Below are 18,419 nucleotides of genomic sequence, written 5' to 3'. Positions count from 1 at the left end.
TGTGAAAGTATGCGTCTTTCATGTCGAGGGCGGCAAACCAGTCTCCAGGATCGAGGGAAGGGATAATGGCCCCCAGAGAGACCATGCGGAACTTCAACTTTACTACGAATTTGTTGAGTCCGCGCAAGTCCAAGATGGGTCGCAGACCTCCTTTGGACTTGGGGATGAGGAAATAACGGGAGTAGAATCCCCTGCCCCTTAATTCCACTGGAACCTCCTCTATGGCCCCCATAGCGAGGAGCGTAGAAACTTCCTGTATAAGAAGTTGCTCGTGAGAAGGGTCCCTGAAGAGGGACGGGGAAGGGGGGGAGGAGGGGGGGATAGAAGAAAACTGGATAGCGTATCCCCTCTCCACCGTGCGGAGGACCCAACGGTCCGAAGTTATAAGGGACCAAGCACGGTGGAAGTGGGAGAGGCGATCCCGAAAGGAGGGGGCTGGATCCTGGGGGATGACTGGGGCGCCGTCCTCGACCGCACCTTCAAAAGTTCTGCCTGGGGCCTGAAGGTGGTCGAGGTGGCCCCTGGTTCTGGCCGGGTTGAGGGCCGGTCCACCTTCTTCTACCACCTCGCCCTCGCCTCCGGGCCGAGTCTTGTCTCTGACGAGGCGGGGGGGGGGTAGAAGCGCTGAGGTTGCGGCCTAAATGGCCTGCGCTGGGGGCCCACAACATGCATCCCCAGGGAGCGCATGATTGTTCTCGAGTCCTTGAGGCTCTGCAGGCGGGAGTCCGTCTTATCCGAGAACAATCCATGCCCCTCAAAAGGCAGATCTTGTAGGGTTTGCTGCAGCTCCGGAGGCAAACCCGAAACCTGAAGCCAGGAGATCCTGCGCATAGCGATGCCCGAAGCCAGGGTCCTCGCCGCTGAGTCTGCAATGTCCAAGGAGGCCTGCAAGGAGGTCCGAGCCACCTTCTTGCCCTCCTCTACCATGGCTCCAAACTCTTCCCTGGACTCTTGGGGAATCAACTCCTTAAACTTCCCCATAGAGTTCCAGGAGTTGAAATTGTAGCGGCTCAGTAACGCCTGTTGGTTCGCCGCTCTCAGTTGTAGCCCTCCGGCTGAGTAGACCTTACGGCCAAACAGGTCGAGCCGCTTAGCCTCTTTTGATTTAGGCGCTGCAGCCTGCTGGCCGTGGCGCTCTCGTGCATTCACTGATTCCACCACCAGTGAGCACGGTTGGGGGTGGGTGTACAAGTACCCATAGTCCTTAGAGGGGACAAAGTATTTTCTTTCCACCCCTCTCGCTGTGGGTGGAATGGAGGCAGGAGTTTGCCATATCGTATCCGCATTCGATTGGATCGTGCGGATCAGAGGTAACGCCACCCTCGATGGGACATCTGCTCCAAGGATGTTCACGATCGGGTCGTGCACCTCCACTATCTCCTCCGCCTGCAGGTCCATATTACGGGCCATCCTACGCAGGAGATCCTGGTGAGCCCGAAGATCTATCGGAGGGGGACCCGTACATGAAGTGCCCGCCACTGCCTCGTCCGGAGAGGAGGAAGAGGATGCCTCCGGTGGTACCGGATCCAAGGGGGGGTCCTGATCCCTTTGCTCTTGGGCCGGGGCATCACCTGCACTTGGGTCCCTGGTGTCGGGTGGCGTGGACACCGAAGCCTCCATGCCTCCTGGCGGAGGCCGAGAGATGGTGGATTCTGGGGCCCTTCTAACCGAGTGACCCGAGCGAGAGGTCGATGGTATTGGAGCCCCTTGTTCTTGGTGGTATGCCCACGGGGTCCAAAACGACCAGTGAGATGGTCCATGAGATTGGTCCTCTGCCATCTCCTGCCAGTGGCCGAAATTTTGTTCATCGGCGCGCCCTTGAGGGGGGTATGCCGATCTCGACAAGTCCTCCGAGGAGCGGGACACCGATCTAGACGGCCATGGCGGTGCCGAGAGAGATGAAACCATCCCGGTGGGCTGCGGTGCCGCACGGTGCCGGTCCGGAGATGATCTATCTCTGCGCGGTGCCGGCGATCGGTGCCGGGACCGCGACCGGTGCCGATGACCTCGTCGGTGCCGGGAGTCAGATCTGGACCTCGACGAGGACCTGGAGTATGCCCGGTGCCGGGAGCGACCCCTCGACGTCGAGCGCCGACCGTAGCGGTGCCGAGAACTACGTCTCGACGTTGATCGGTGCCGACGATCATAGCGGTGCCGAGACGTAGAACGGTGCCGCGAAGTAGATCTTGGCCGCGAGTACGACCGGTGCCGAGACGATATTCGGCGCCGGGACTGCGAGCGGCGTGGGGACCTGCTTCGGGACCTGGACCGGTGCCGAGGTTCCAGCCCTTGTGATGGTGGGCGCATCAAAGCAGGTTTCCCCCTCGACTGGACCGGGCGAGTCAACGGTGCAGTCGGTGCCGGTGGCTGAGGCGGTGCCGGCTCCGTGAGAGCTATTAAGTCTCTCGCCGCCGCGAAGGTCTCTGGAGTCGACGGGAGGCACTGTATCACCGCCGGCCTGGGGGGAGACGCTATTTGCACCGGACTCAACGGCCTCGGCGCCGGAGTCGACGGTGCCGGAGGCAACTGTTTCCGTTGCTCCACCGGTGGACGCGGCTCTACCCCCGACACTGGGGGAGCTGGCGTCTTCGGCACTGATGTCCCCGTCTTATGGGCTTTTTTATGCCCTGGGGATAAGGACCGGCGCCGAGGCACTTGCTGTGTCTGCGGTGCCGACGAGGTCCGGTGCCGGGGAGGCTTGTCTGACGCCACTCGCGTGGTCGTCGCAGCCGGTGCCGCCGGGGCACTGCGCACCGAGGTGCTAGGTGCCGGGGCCTTGCTCGTGGAAGGAGCGTCCGGGCTAAGAGCCGCCTCCATCAGAAGTTGCCTGAGCCGAAAGTCCCGCTCCTTCTTCGTTCTCGGACGAAAGGCCTTACAGATTTTACACTTGTCTGTCTGGTGTGACTCTCCCAGGCACTTCAGACAAGATTCGTGCGGGTCGCTCGTGGGCATAGGTTTAGCGCAGGAGGCGCACAGCTTGAAGCCGGGAGCGTTGGGCATGAGCCCGGCCCCGCGGCCGGGGGAGAAAAGGGGGGAGACGACCCCCTTAACCCCCTGGACTATTTAGAACAACTTTAAAACTACTTAACTAACTTACAACAAACTCTAAGACTATAACTATAACTACAACTATGATACAACAAGAAAGCTAGGGAAAGTGGAGAACAGCTAAGCCGCGCTCCACAGTTCCAACGACCGTCAGGGGCGGTAAGAAGGAACTGAGGGGGCGCCGGGTCGGCTGGGGTATATATTCAGCGCCATGAAGGCGCCACTCTAGGGGGCTCCACAGCCGACCCGCCGGTGTTGCTAGGGTAAAAATCTTCCGACGATCGTGCACGCGGCGCGCACACACCTAATGGAATGGATATGAGCAAGCACTCGAAGAAGAACCAGATAATACCTAGACCAGCCAGTCCCAAACTTCAATGGTTCACATACCATCTCTCCATAAATAGTCACCAAGTGTACTGATGGACATCAAGCTCACGTACCACTGTTACCCGCTCAATTTAGGGCACTCCGCCTATACCGTACCGAGGGCTCAAGGTGTGACCCAATCAAATTCAAGCACCCCCATCCTTTCCTTACCAAGGCCTCAGGGTGTAAGGCACCTATTCTTACCCACTGGGCTCAGGAAGAAACCTGGTTACATATACATATTTACTTCAATATAAATATATATTACATAGTATGTGTGTTTTTTAAGGGTTTTTTTTTTTCCACCTGCAGGTCCGCATTAACCATTGTGCATTGTATGCAATGGTTACACCATTGCTTTACCATTTTTTCCATGGTAGGCCACCAGCTTGTATTTTTAAGGCGCTTAAGAGGTTTTTTGTTTTAAAGTGTCCCTGTTTATGCACATATTGTATTAGTTTAGTTTGGACCCCTTTAGGTATTACCAAATATTTAGGTTGCTTTCCCAATTTAATGTTATGTTTTGTGGCCCAAACCATTCCGATAGCATTCCGGTGAATTTTTTGTTTTCCTCTGATTTTTTTATTATTTTTGTAAGGTTTGTAAATTGAAATTTTTTGGGTTAACTACCTGGTTTTTTTTTATTTGGTTACTGCAAAATCTTTTTACTGGTTAACATCACCTCCTGTTTGCCAAGAATTTAAATAAGTAGTGATTGCTGGGTTTTTGGTGTGCTTTAACATGAGTTACATAGGTGGGGGGGGAGGGGGAAGAGCGCGTTTGTATTATTGTTACTACCTGTTTTTAATATTGCTTATACACCACTGGCTTTTTATTTCCGGTGCATATTTTTTTGGCTGCCCACACTGGGAGCCAAACGATGACTGCTCTACACACCCAGTATGAGTCAGTAAATATAGCTATATTACCTTTTTTTTTTTTTGGCAATATCTTTAATACTGCCATTACCACAGCAGCTTGGGCTGAGTGGGGTCTTACTGATCCTTTTAACTTTTGGCTGGCATTTACCTTTATTGCCCCATATTCTGTTTTAGCTTGTTCAGCAGTGTAATAACTGGATCCATTTACAAACCAAATTTCCATTTTTTTATTTAATGCTTTCTGTAAAGTCGGGCCTGTTTTAACTGGCCATATTACTTTTTTATATTTTGGAAGGGGGCACTTGTGTTCTTGTCTTTGGGTTATTAAACCATAAGGCACGAGGATAACACTTTTCCCTTTTTCACTGTGATTCCCCGGTTCACTAGAGCTAAAGTTCATTGTGCCAATGTGCATCTGCCATACTCTGAGCCACCTACTATAGCACCACCCCTTCCTTCCTATATAGTTTTAAACAAATGCTCTCATCTTCAGTAATAGTTTACACTATGATTAGTGAAATTACTTCAACAAACAAAATCAACAAACCAACCCTCCTCTTGACAGACAAGTTTATATAGTAATTAAAACATGCCAAATGTACCACTGACATAATGTAATCATTTTTTCGCAGTAAACACTATTATGACAATAGTTCTGATAAAACAAGGAAATGTAAAAGTGTTGGATTTAAAGACAATTCAAGAACACAACTGTTAAAAAGGCTACTGGTGCTTTGCTTCATGCAAGAGAATTCTAAATATTGCAAGAGAGTGTTAGAGTTACTCAGAAAAATTTCCTGTAAAGCCCCAACTAAGTGTTTTAACTGCTTTAAGTAAGTAGAACATACCCATTATTCCCGGCCATGCTAAATCCTCATTGTCATCTCTTTCTTTTCCAGGTGCTAGATGGTTAAATCTGTCCAGATGCTCTAGCAGGCCAGCCAACAGAGGAATAGCACCCGCTTCCTGCATCAGTCCAGCATTTTTATTGAGAAGCAACACTATAGAAACTACCAACTCTGGAAGGAGAACACCTACAAAACAGAAAATACTCACACTGAAGTTGAGACAGATATATGTATGCCACTTTTGACCTAAGTCACAGCAGTTTATTCTCCTTTTTACTTACTACTTTAAAGTGATGTTTTTTCTCTCCCTTTAACTTGCCCCTCCTTGCTTCTTCTCTTTTTTAATTTGGAGAGACTCTTAATTTGAGAATTTCTTTTTTAACCGTTATTAAAAGTTTCAAGGAATAAAAACAATATAGCCTGAATGATTACGTACTAGGAATGTTTGCCTACAAACTGATTTTCCAGGAGAAAAAGAAAGGTACCTGTTAAATCTCCATCCACAACCCGAGATACTTCTGCAAAATGTCTGTGACTAGTGGATGCAATGCTGATTGCCACAGGTAGTATATCACCAATGTGTGTGCACAAAAGTGCTGTGTATTTCTTTAGCAGAGAACCAACTCCTAGAAGCTCAGGACCTATGAAAAAAGGAGGGGCACAAAGCATAATCAAAGTAACTACTTAAGTGAATAAACTAAAAGCTCCATTTTGGATTATATAGTACTTACAAGCCCCTCAAACACCACTTCAATATTAGCATTCAATTAAGAAAACAGCATAATTTATTTTTGATAAAAGATTAAGCTTAAATCCCAGATACTGACTTTTTAAGAGCACAGACCAATCTGAATTTAAATAAAGCCTGCAACCATAACATCTAGAGCTGTAATATCATTAAATTTCCTAAACTAAGTAAGGCCATTCCTAGTCTGGTGTGAGGCAAACTTCCAGGGAAGTTTTCTTTGACACTGCTAAAAGTTTTGCTACCAATTTAGTAGGTGTCCTTCTTCCCGCCACGTCAACATTGTAGCAGTGAGCCAGCACGTTTTGGATGTGCTCTACTGCAGTGGCCACCATTTTTGTTAATGTAATACCAGGTGGCATTAAAATCCCATGGAAGTTTTCAAAAGTATAAGATGGGTGTTTAAACCAGAGTCCAAGACAAAGTTCAATTTGGATAATTACAATCTTTCCATGTAAAATTTCCAACTTGTTTTAATTTATTATTTTGTACTAAAGCATTTGGGCTATTCTAAATCTATCTTCTTACTACAGCTCTACCTCAATATAATGCTGTCCTCGGGAGCCAAAAAATCTTACTGCATTCTACGTGAAACTGCATAATATCGAACTTGCTTTGATCCACTGAAGTGCGCAGCCCCGCCCGCCCGGAGCACTGCTTTACCGCGTTATATCCGAATTTGTGTTATATTGGGTCGCGTTATAATGGGGTAGAGGTGTATATGCTGTTTCCTTTGCCTCCTTCTCAATACACTTGGCTTTGTACCATTCCATTAAATTATCTCTTTACTCGGAATACGCCCCTAACTGTTGCCCATCAAACTCCCTCTTCTCTCCTCATTCAAACCCCTTCTTAAAACTCATTTCTTACAAAAATCATCCCTACATTATTAGTCCAACAGCAATCTCTCCCTACCCTCCTCTTCCTGAATCCAGAATATACATTTTGATTCTCAGATAGCAAGACATTCAAAACAGGGAATGAATCTGTTTTGTCGGGCATTGCTTACATTTGTAGTACTATTTAGTCTTAAGAATAATATTGCTATGCACTGTTAATTACTACACCTCTACCCCGCTATAACGCTGTCCTCGGGAGCCAAAAAAATCTTACTGTGTTATAGGTGAAACCGCGTTATATCGAACTTGCTTTAAACTGACAGAGTGCGCAGCCCCGCCCCCCCGGAGCGCGGCTTTACCGCGTTATATCTGAATTCATGAATTATCAGGCCGCGTTATATCGGGGTAGAGGTGTATTTCATACTAAAGGGATTATGGTTTAGTGGTGGAATGCTCTCTGTAGCTTGCAAGGTTTACAGTGCGCTTTAATATCCTACAGAACAGAAGACATTACAAAAACTTTCAGTCATCATTTAATGAAACAGATTTAAAAAAAAAGTAAAAGTGGAACTTTCAAATTCATCACCAAACAGAAGCACAATCATTCCTAGTTTACACTTCTGATGTAAGGAATTATCCAACTAAAATAATCTCAAACAGCTCAATATTGCACACTTATAGTCCACTTTAATAAAGACAGAGTCACTGCCTGTAAAATCAATATATAAAATTGTATTCTCCAACAAGAAAGATCTGAACAAGGCTGTATTTTCTCTAAATTGGAAAAGGCGAAAATAATTAAAAATAAATTATTGCTGTTTGACTAGCCACCTTTCATAATTAAGGACAAAACACAGTTATTGTTACTGTACCACCTACAAAGCAGATTTAAAAGAACTGTTCTTGATTAATTCATCTGTTCTAGGTTAATTCAATTCACTGAAATTAAATATCAATATAAAGAACTAGTTTCAATTAACCTTTTTGACAACAAATCCAGCTTCACTATGTTAACAGTTAAAATAGCAGTCATAAGAACATAAGAATGGCCATACTGGGTCAGTCCAAAGGTCCATCTAGCTTAGTATTCTGTCTTCCGACAGTGGCCAATGCCAGGTGCCACAGAGGGAATGAACAGAACAGATAATCATCAAGTGATCCATTCCCTATCGCCTATTCACAGCTTCTGGCAAACAGAGGCTAGGGACTCCATCCCTGCCCATCCTGCCTAATAGCCATTGAAGGACCTATCCTCCATGAATTTATCTAGTTCTTTTTTTACCCTGTTATAGTCCCAATTTTCATACTTGGGAGTCTAACATTAAGCATCTAAATCCCATTTCAGTGCCTAACTACATATTCTAGGCATCTAAACTATCACTTTGTTGCTTGAATACAGATTTAGGTGCCCAACTATAAACACCAAAATCTGAAAATTGGGCCTGTTAAATAGGGTACAATCACACCTTTTACATTTTCTCTGACAAAAAATTTACTTACATTTATTAAATGTTAATAGCTTTCTGAAAGAATCTTCTGTTTTCTGCTGATGTTCCTGTAACATGTGTTTTGACTACTCTGTTTATATTTACAGTTTGTTATGTTTCAATCTTCTTAAATGGTAAACAGTTTAGAAAAAACAGCTCTCAAACAGGTGGGCCATGAAGCAAAGAAAACAGTATCTCAATTTACAAAACTTTGTCTAACAGGAAAATGGTAAATAGCAAACTTGTCTGGTAGCACAGGTTTTACAAACAACGCGTAAGCCTTTTATTTTTATTAAATAACTTACCATATGTATTAGGGACCTGTCCAACATTCTCTCCTGGGTAAAGTTTACTAACAAGTAAACGCTGAAAACGCAGCAACAAGTCCAAAGAAGCAGACCTCTCTTTACTGTAATGTTCGTGGTCTAGGCAGGAAGAAATGCGACGAGCCACATCTTTTAGCTTGGCTATAGTCTGCGAAGCGATGTTCCTAATTGGTATAAAAGCATTATAAAAGCACTTTAAAAGGGCAGCTGGTGTTTCAATTAGAAGCCTAAAGAAACAAGGATTAAGCTTTTGCTGGGATTTTCTCTAACTGTTGAGAATTAAGACACCTATGCGAGAGTTCACTGGAGAATGTTATTTTATTTGGGGTAACGTTCCAAGAATATTAGTTTGTTTCTGTAAATGGGACTCAACCACCACACCCTTATCTCCATAATTTACTATGATGCAAAAGATTTAATGAGCTGAACAATGTGAAATAGAATGTTATATAGAAGAAAGCTGTGGGGTGGCATATGTTTTAAAGTCCCAGTTATAAACGATTTCCTTGTTACACAGTCACATCAATGTGATGAGTGTTGTAAAAGTTCTCAAATTTTCTCACCCCTTTATTTCTGTTAGCCCACAAAGTACTCATGTGGCTCACAGGAGGTAGCAAGGACCAGGCTTGCTACACTGATCACTTATCTACAGGGATCCTAGAAATCAGTTTCCCAGGGGAAAACATGGAAAAATGCAGAATTTGCATTTTTACAGAGAATCTTCAGTTTTTACATAGTGAAAAAATAAAAACATACAGTAGAATCCAGTGCCCCCCAGCGCACACCCAGGAATATGGGAAATTGATGCTTTTCAGCCCAGGGCAGCAGGGCTCCCGCTGACAGATTTCATTTTAATTGCTGAAAAATGCAGATTTTTATGTTTTTTTTAAATCGGAGAATTTTATGGATTTTTTTTTAAATCACAGAAAACTAGGATCCCTGCTTATCTGAGACTCCCGCATAGTGGAAAGAATCGAACACCCAACTTTCTTCCTCCCTCAAGCCCTAGAATTGATGTTTAGCAGAAGTAAGGCTAGTAATATATTTTTCCAAAGCCATTGCTGACTTTTTTGTGGAACACCTGGCTGTCAGTTCTGCTCTTCCTCTATTATGAACTCTGAGGTGGAGGACGAAGTACCACAAGGCCTGGGAGCAAAAGAACAGTAGCTCTCCCTAGATCTAAAAATACCTATTGCAGAGTGCAGCGAGGCCAAATGACCTCCCTCTGGACTGGAGAGCGAGGGACTACGCTCCACCCACCCTTGCTGGACGTATCAGGACGGGACTGGAAGTATAAAGGGATGGCTCGGCAGCTCTGTTGAGGAGGAGCCAGGGAAGGAGACAGATGCCTCCACTTTGCTGCGGCACTCTAGAGCTGAATCGGCATTCTGCAGCACCCTGCCCCCAGAGAAGACTGGGCCTGAAGACAAGTTGCCAGGACTGCCATCCGCTGTGTATCCCGAGGAGCAAGAGGACCTGTGCATTATAGAGGTACCCAACCCCGAGGAAGTATGACCCCAGGGACAGCCAACGACTGTCCGGCTACCTTGCTGACTGACTCTAGGTCAGCATGTTGTAGCTGGATCCCCACTGGCCCAGTGGTGGACCACGCCGCCACTGTTAGGGCCCTGAGCTAGGACGCGGTGGAGTTGGGCAGGCCCGCGTCCCCTTACCACCCCACCCTTGAGCAGCAGACTCCCCACCCTAGGCCAGGAGGCCTGTGTGAATCTACCATCCATCAAGCTAAGACGCTAGACTCAGTTGGTGCTCCCCTAGACGGTGTGGATGCTCACCCCTACCTGAACTCCTAGACTGTGTGTTTGCTGGCTGCCTTAGCCTACAAGCGGAGGCCACATCCTGCTCCCTGCTCTGCCTCACCCAAAGGGCTAGAGACCCAGACTATATATTCTTGCTGGCTGCCTTGGCCAGGAGGCTTAGGCCAAGGGTGGGGCCAAGAGCATAAAACTGTTATTGCTTGTTTTCCTCTGTTAGACGGACACAGAACTATAGACTACTTACGGCTCGGCCCCGCCAGCATGACCCAAGCCCTACAGTTACTGCCCAATACAGCGATGCAGAGTGGCCTTCCTCCCCACGGGAAAGCGAGGGACCCCTACACAGAGTCTTCATCTTTTCTATTCATTAAAACAAAGATAAAACCAGAAAGCTACACTAAGGTAAACAGAATAAGCATATGTTCAATATTTCTAGTTTCAGGAGGCAGAAGGACTGATGGGAAAAGACTGAAAGCATACTCTATCACCAGGGATCATTTACTGTTATTTAGCTCCATGCTTCACAGTAGGATGAATCTAAAGGGATTTTCTTTTGTAGGAAAAATAAAGACTCATGATCATGACATGTTTAAAACAAAGAATACCTCAGTAATTGCTGAATCAGTTGAACCAAAGGTAAACTCTGCTTCCCTGCAGACTCATAGATCCCAGTATTAATAAGGTCTTTGTCTAATGGAGTCCTGCTCCTATGAAGTGTTGAAGCATTTGCTTCCTGTTCATCAATTTCTTTTTCTTTCTGGGCTTCTTTTTTTGCCTCAATATCCTACAATACAAAAACTCTAAAGTTAAAAGCAAACAACACATCATCAATAGATGCAATCATTTATCTCAGTATTATAGTCTCAATTTATGAGACTATGGCCAGATCTACTCTACAGGCGCTACAGTGGCTCAGCTACAGCGCCATAGCTATGCCACGACAGTGCCATATAGCAGATGCTTCCTACAGCAATGCAGAGGAGGGGAAGGGAGGATTTCCCATCGCTGTAGGAACTCCACCTCCCCAAGCAACAGTAGCTAGGTCAACATTCTTCCATTGACCTAAGCTGAGGCTACACGGGAGGTTAGGTTGGCATATTGCGCTCAGGGGAGTCGATTTTTCACACCCCAGAGCACTGTAATTACATCAGCCTGACTTAATCTTGATTTATTTTTCTTAAGACTTTGCACGGCAGCAGGATCAGGGAAAAACAAATTACATGTTAATGCCATGGAACCAAGAGAGATTGCTGCATTACTTGTAGGCAATCTTGGAATGTACCTACTTCTGGCTTCAAAGCAGTTAGAAGATACTCTCTAAGAAGTTGCATTCCCCTCACAAAAGAAACAGTGTGCAAGTTTCTCCCCCTCAGGATATGCATATTTGGTAGGCCTCAGGTTTCTTTCTTCCCAGGAAAAAAAGAAAGATCCCTGCAGCAAGGCTTTCCCTGGCAGTTCATGCATTCGACCACTGCCATGCTGTCTATAAGTACAGATGCTGTGTAGCTTGCTGCTTAAGCAAGATCTATTTACAGCTCTGAGCTCATGGACTAAGTACCTTCAGTCATTCTCAGCATATAGTGTGTTCTCCATTCTGGTGGGTTTCATTCAAAAGATCATTGAAGCCTGAATGGGCAAACCCTTCAACGCCCAAGGATTTCACTCATCCCAAGGATAGCGCTACGTGTCTAACTCATCAAAATGGATCCTTGAGAAGAGTAGGAATTACTGAAGAACTCAAATGGAGCTGGGCTCATGAGCTGCATTTTACTGGTGCAGTGGAATATAACATCTATAGCTTATCTCTCTCCTGTAGTACTATCCTAGAGTGTGTAGTTTTAGGATTAAGGGAATTTTTTTTCCAATGCTGTACTAGACTGTTGTTCTGGATCTGGGGGTTTCAGATTGAAATTCCAACTGGACAAGGTTACCGGTAACAGTGGCTTTCACATTTTAGTAGTGTGACTCATACTTTGCAACAAACATTAAGAATAGAGAAGTTCAAATTTCAGAGCTTGATGCTTACTATTTATGGAGGTTTTGGACTGAGATGCCAGATTAAAAGTGAACTGCTCTGCAAGAGTCCTTCAGAGATCAAAGACCATTTTAAGCCTGGCATGTGGCATTCATGTTTATGCATTCTTTTGCTGAAGCCACAGCAATAGGTGCTGTATATCAGACAGGTGGTTTTCTGTACTGTACCTCACTTAAAAATAGTAAAATATACTCACTATTCATTTAAACGCTATCAAATTTATATGTAAACCTAAAATGCAAGCTGTAAGTTACAATTATGCTGGGGGTTAGGTGAAGCCTCATTGAAGATGATGGTACCAATAGCCACCCTTCATTCAAGATAGAAGAAAGAAGCAGGTAAGCTCCTTTTGGAGTAAGGTAAGAATAGGACCCACTGCCAGAAACACAGGCCAAACGCAAGGCCAGTCATGTGGAGGGGCTTCACTTTGGGCTGAATGCAAAATACAGAGGTCTAGGTTTTGGTTTGGGGGCGGGGGGGGGGGGAGTGGGTGCGTGAGTGCGGACGCAGCCAGAAACACCACACAAGCAGACTGAAGGTAGCAAGATGACAGCAGAAAGCCAAGAACAGCTAGAAAAGCACTTTTAGTGTGACCCTAAGAGAAAGCTAAGAGCGCTTTTTGGATAGTGCTGGCAGGGAAGAGAGGCTTGCAATGCCTAGCAAGAAAACTGCCCTCTGTCTGATGTAAGCCTGTTTATTTGCAAAGAATTTACACCAAGTCCTATAAACAATTGTATTATATGCATCTTATTCTAGTTACACAGTAAATGGTAATATTGTTGAAATGTACCTGAATTTCTGCAGTGATAGCAGCACTTAATGCAGACTCTAAACCTCCATCAGCCATCAAACTGCCCACCAAGAGGTCAATCATAAATCGACGGCCTGGACTTACATTCATTTCATTTCCTGAAACTAACAAAACAGAACAAACATTTAATGGGCTAGAAATTCAGATGCTCATTTCATTTCCTGAAACTAAGAATGGAACAAACACACTGGACTAGATATTCAGACACCAAACAAACAGTTTTCCATCATTAAATCATACCTGCACTGGGTAAGAGAGCTGAAAGAGCCCTAGCTCGCTCCTCTGCTGTTGGCAGCAACACAGACCACCCACTCTGCAGCACTGCTTGAGCAGCTGACTGTACAGTATTAAGAACTCCAGCGTTACTTGCTAAAGTTACCACGGACTGTTTCAGGCTATTCAACAATACGCTGCCTAAACCCAAGCCAAGGCATTCTGGATCAACCTGGTGACTGATGGCAGCATGTAGCTGAAAGAAAAAGAATCAGTTTCATTTAGAGGTGACATAAGAAATGAAGTTGAACAAAGTCAATCATGCAGATACTGAATACAAATACATCTACTGGTCTAAATACAAGGAAATGTTTAGAAATAAACTGCAAAGCTAAAGTAAAAATACAATTACACCCGAGTAATATATACACTTATGTCAGCCAGTACCTCAGGATACCTAGTGAACAATAATTACCTCAATTTAGAAATTACCTAGACATCCCTGTACACATCGTTCTGTATTATCATGGACATAATGACATCTTTAGGAAGCTAGAAGTACCAGATTTGCCCCAAACAGGAAACTCATTTTTAAAAAGGCAAATTAAAACACTGAACACCAAAAGCCTTTTCAGCAAGTGGTATATTCAGCACAAATCCAAGATTAGTCAATTTACGTTTTAGTTTTACAGTTCATCTTAAATCAAATGCAAGAACTGTTTAGAAAACATTAAACCAAGAGCAAGAAAATTCATGGTTAGGACTGAAAACCCACCCTTAGCTTTCCACCTTTTGGAACTAAGATGCAGGAATAGCTCATTGTACCAATTTAATTTTAAGTGAACAAAAATGTTTTAAACACTTAAAAGCCACCATTTTCTTCCAACCAATTTACTGAAGCATTTTATCTGAGTGAGAACTCAGACACATAAGAAAGCTACAGTACCTGAAGTCTTAGAAGATTTAAGGTTGCAACAGCCATACATTCCTTCTCCTGTGGTGGTGGCCAGTCAGAGGTGCCATCCATTCCCTCAGTCACTTGTCTCAATAGGAGATCTAGCTGTTCAAATGTCATTGGGCAAACATCCACCACAAACGGTACACGCAAACCAATGGACCATTCAGAACAAGATGACCAGGCAAAACTCTACGTATGGAAAGGAAGAGTAACAGTTACTTTCTCTCTAATCAATGATAGGCCTATTATGAGATACCAGTGCTTCATTTAAGGAACTAGGCTCAGGAGCTATATTGTGACTTTCAGATTTTTGATGAGGTGCAGGATGAATGTGACTCAATTCATTTACATTATCAGCAAGCACTCCCCTCTTGCCAACAGCTAAAGGTGTCCAACAATCACAAAAAATTACTATTTCCTATCATGTTTCTCAGAGTCCTTCTATGCCAGTCCAGACACCCTACTTTAATTTTGTTGGTGGAAAAGTTAGGACTGATTAATTCTTAAAACCTATACTAGCAATTGCTAATGTTGTTAAATGCTATTGCTCAGGAAGTCTTACTGAGCGGGAAGGCCAGCTAGGCCTTTTTGGAGAAGCAACTACAAACAAACTGGGGGGAAGGGGAGGGGTTGTGTCTCCGTCTGTTGGTGGCATGAAATATCCACGTGGCACAGCTGGTACAGGAACCATTTAGACCAGTGGGGCGCAAAAGGTTCTCTAGGGGAAAGGGGAGGTGCAAAGAAACTTCGACCTTTTCCCCCTTTAAAAAACAATCATACAAATTAAAGCACAGGTTGGCTTATTTTCAACAATTTGGTAAGTTTCATAACTACACTAGGCCTACTATGCCTTTACAATTAATTTTGATTCTCATTTTAAAACTCATTTAATGTTTAATAATTGATATTAAAAAACAAACTGGCAACATATATAATAATAGTTGAGAGCCCAGGACCTCTCGCTTGAGTCAGATGCTCAAACATTAAATCGAATGAATGGGCTTCATCTGTGTTTCCCCTCCACCTTCCAGCATGAAAAACAGTTTCAGATTACAATTAATGCGGGGAGAGGGGAGCACGACAAATTCTGTGAATGGTAAAGCGGGGGGGACGCGACTGGAAAAGTTTGCGTGCCACAGATTTAGATCATAGGGAGAAGTAGGAATTAAATTACTGTACTACACTCGTCTAATTCCACGGACAGGGTTGAAGACAAATCCTGAGTAACAGATTCAAAGCTTACCTGCGCAGGCCCACAAGCAATTCCAACAATGTGCTTTCTGTCTAATCCTGGGAGAGCAGTAGGCTCTGGTTTGGTGATCCTTAAAGTATCAAAATGCTGGCACTGATCATTGCTCCCCCAGCTGTGCACTTCACTATCCTCAGTAAGTGCCAAGCAATGGGTAGATCCAGCCGCCACATCCACCACTTTTTTCCCTGATAGCAAAAAGTGAACAAATATTAAACTTTTCTTACTACAAAGTTTACATACATTTTTTAACAAAAAAACATTAGTGGAATAGCTTTTGTGTTTCACCAACACCAACAACTACTAAAACCACAATTAAAAATGAGCAGAGTTAATACGTCAAACTGTAGTTTTACCTTCCACGTTGATAGACTGGAAGAGTCTACCCAAAAAAAAATTAGAAAGGTTTAAGAGACTTAAGCTATCTGAAGTGCCGAAGTGTACAAGACTACAAAAATCTTGTGTTATTTTGCATCCATTTAGCTTAGTTGTTGATTTAGAAGAGTTTGTTGGCATTTCCACTATTAAATGGAAAAGTGATTGGACAGTGTCACATGCTGAAGTCAATTGGTGTTGCCACACAACTCAGAATTTCCATGGCTCTCAACAGTTCTATTCACGTATGTAAAGTTAAGCATGTGCATGTTTACAAGATTGGAGCCTAAATGCGTTTTACACGCAAAAATTCTTCAGTCAGGCTAAGTGAGAAAAGCAGTAGGAATAAAGAGAAAGCCAAGAGTATAGAAACAAGAATTTTAAAGTATTAAAAGTATTTTAATAGAGTAGCATAACAAGTCTGTTGGAATAACAGAAGTAAAATCTCAGATAAAAGGCACAAGGGGTGGCAAATACACTTGTTTAATACAAGTAAGCTACAATTTGACATCAATGAGAGCAGTGGTGAGATTCTTTAAGTTAGGATACAATATATGATAAAAGAAAATTTTTCCACCAAAAACTAAGTACTTTTGACATTTTCCAACTTTCTAGGTTGAGAAAGAATTATGATTCCGATTTTGTGTTCCACTTACCTTGCAAGCCTTCCAGCAGTTTAGGATATCGAACATGCTCTTCTGTTCCATGCCCAAGCCTCTGATTGTCACCTTTCCCCCAGGAATAGACCTGCCCGTCTTTTGTTAAAGCAACAGAAAACTGACTCCCACAGCGTACTTTCACAACATCCAGGTCCTGAAGCTTTTCTATCAACTTGGGAGTTTTGCAACCATCACTGCCACCTCTTCCTAGCTTCCCGTAATCTCCATCACCCCAAGACCACACCTGGCCTAGAAAGGAAGACATTGCACTGATCTTTCAGGTAAGTTACATATATTGACAAAAGTGAGTTAATTATTCAAATTTGAGCTTTTGGAAGTCACCTAAATATGACCACATTACGAGTCTCCAAAAAAATGTGGAGTTCACGCATGCTTAATATAGACTTGTTAGAATTTGGCAGCTAAATTCTCTGAGGATTCTGCCTGTACTGAGGATGTTCCAGCCCAGAGATACAGGGGCTAAGCAAGATTTTCCTTGCAATTTCTCTTCCTGGCTGATGCAAGCTGCTGTGGCCCCAAGCACAGGAACTGAAAGCAAGGAGAGGCTCTCCTATGCTTTCAGCTGGTGCTCAGGCAGCAAAAAGAAGGAAAAGGAAGAAGCTACATCGAAATGCATAGTTGTGAGAAATGGGAGGCTGGATGGAAGCCCAGTGGCAGGAGCCAATGGTGCTCTGGTGAAAGACAGAGGAGGATAGAGTTATGCCTATCCAAGAGGGATGTGTTACAACTGTACTCTGACCACTTCAAAAAAGTTTAAATCTCAAAAACAGTACTGGAAGTCTAGGTAGGTAAATGATATTTTTGTGAAAAGGAGGAATATACAGCAGAACAGCTGGTGAGCTGAAGAGATGTCTGAAGAAGTCTGAGTAACTATACATCTGGAAAGAGTAGCAAGTTATATAAATTTAGTGCTTAACTTTTCTCCTTTACTAATACTTTCAATTTTTAAATCCGTATTAAAATATAAATAATCACCTAGAGACTATTCTAAAAAAGCACTTTCAGTTTGAGATTCTCTCATAAAATTTGTTTCATGAACGTTCAGCATAAGACCTACACCACAAATGTCTTTCTAGTGACATTAACCACGGCAAGTTTAGCCACTGACCATTTTCAGTCACTGCAAGAGTCTGAGCATCTCCACTTCCACAGGCCACATCAATAACCTTCAGTCCTTTCAGCCCAGTTACGAGCATTGGAATGGTCTGATCTTCACTGGAACCTTCCAAACAAAATATAATCGCTTTGTCAAAAATACCCAAGAGACATACATTTAAAATTTTCACAAACAGAATACCATGCTTTAAGAAATTAGAGGAACGTACCATGCCCCAGCCTGCCATAGTTCCCTCGTCCCCATGTATACAACTCTCCCTCAGCAGTGATGGCTGCGCTATACGTACTTCCACATGCAATATGAACAACATGTTTCCCAGCCTGCTTTCCAGATAAAGCAGATATCATCTTTGGTTCCTCTAAGGGTCTATTTTGAGGGAAGACAAGAGTCCATAATTATGTGAAAAGATCTGTAGTAACCTGTCTGCTAGAAAATAAACTGATCATCACGATCACAACTACAAACCTTAGTGACTGCCATAGGCAGCAAGTTATAAATGGACCTGTAAAGCAAATTAAGGTTGATGTTGATCAATAAGGAACACAATATGCAAAGCACTGTGGAGAAGTTTACACTACCACTGCCTGTGACATACTAAAGTCTGATCACTAGTATTTTTACCTCCAAATAAGTCAGTCCAGTGGTTTTCACAAACACTATACT

General features: G+C 43.9%; 1 protein-coding gene across 3 annotated transcripts in view; it reads right to left on the bottom strand.

Moving 5' to 3' along the window:
* HERC2 (HECT and RLD domain containing E3 ubiquitin protein ligase 2) overlaps positions 1-18,419 on the bottom strand; it is a 209,120-nt gene that overhangs the window by 121,825 nt on the left and 68,876 nt on the right. For all 3 annotated transcript variants that reach the window (XM_065591123.1, XM_065591131.1, XM_065591128.1), the window contains exons 13-23: positions 17,965-18,122; positions 17,748-17,861; positions 16,616-16,867; positions 15,579-15,772; positions 14,324-14,524; positions 13,405-13,633; positions 13,144-13,268; positions 10,924-11,102; positions 8,523-8,707; positions 5,632-5,787; positions 5,147-5,332 (exon numbers count right to left, since the gene is read on the bottom strand). In XM_065591123.1, coding sequence (XP_065447195.1) covers positions 5,147-5,332; positions 5,632-5,787; positions 8,523-8,707; positions 10,924-11,102; positions 13,144-13,268; positions 13,405-13,633; positions 14,324-14,524; positions 15,579-15,772; positions 16,616-16,867; positions 17,748-17,861; positions 17,965-18,122 — 1,979 coding nt within the window. The remainder of the gene's footprint in view (positions 1-5,146; positions 5,333-5,631; positions 5,788-8,522; positions 8,708-10,923; positions 11,103-13,143; positions 13,269-13,404; positions 13,634-14,323; positions 14,525-15,578; positions 15,773-16,615; positions 16,868-17,747; positions 17,862-17,964; positions 18,123-18,419) is intronic.

This window comes from Chrysemys picta, chromosome 1 (assembly GCF_011386835.1).
Source record: "Chrysemys picta bellii isolate R12L10 chromosome 1, ASM1138683v2, whole genome shotgun sequence".
NCBI lineage: Eukaryota > Metazoa > Chordata > Testudines > Emydidae > Chrysemys > Chrysemys picta.
This window is presented reverse-complemented; position numbering and strand designations above follow the sequence as displayed.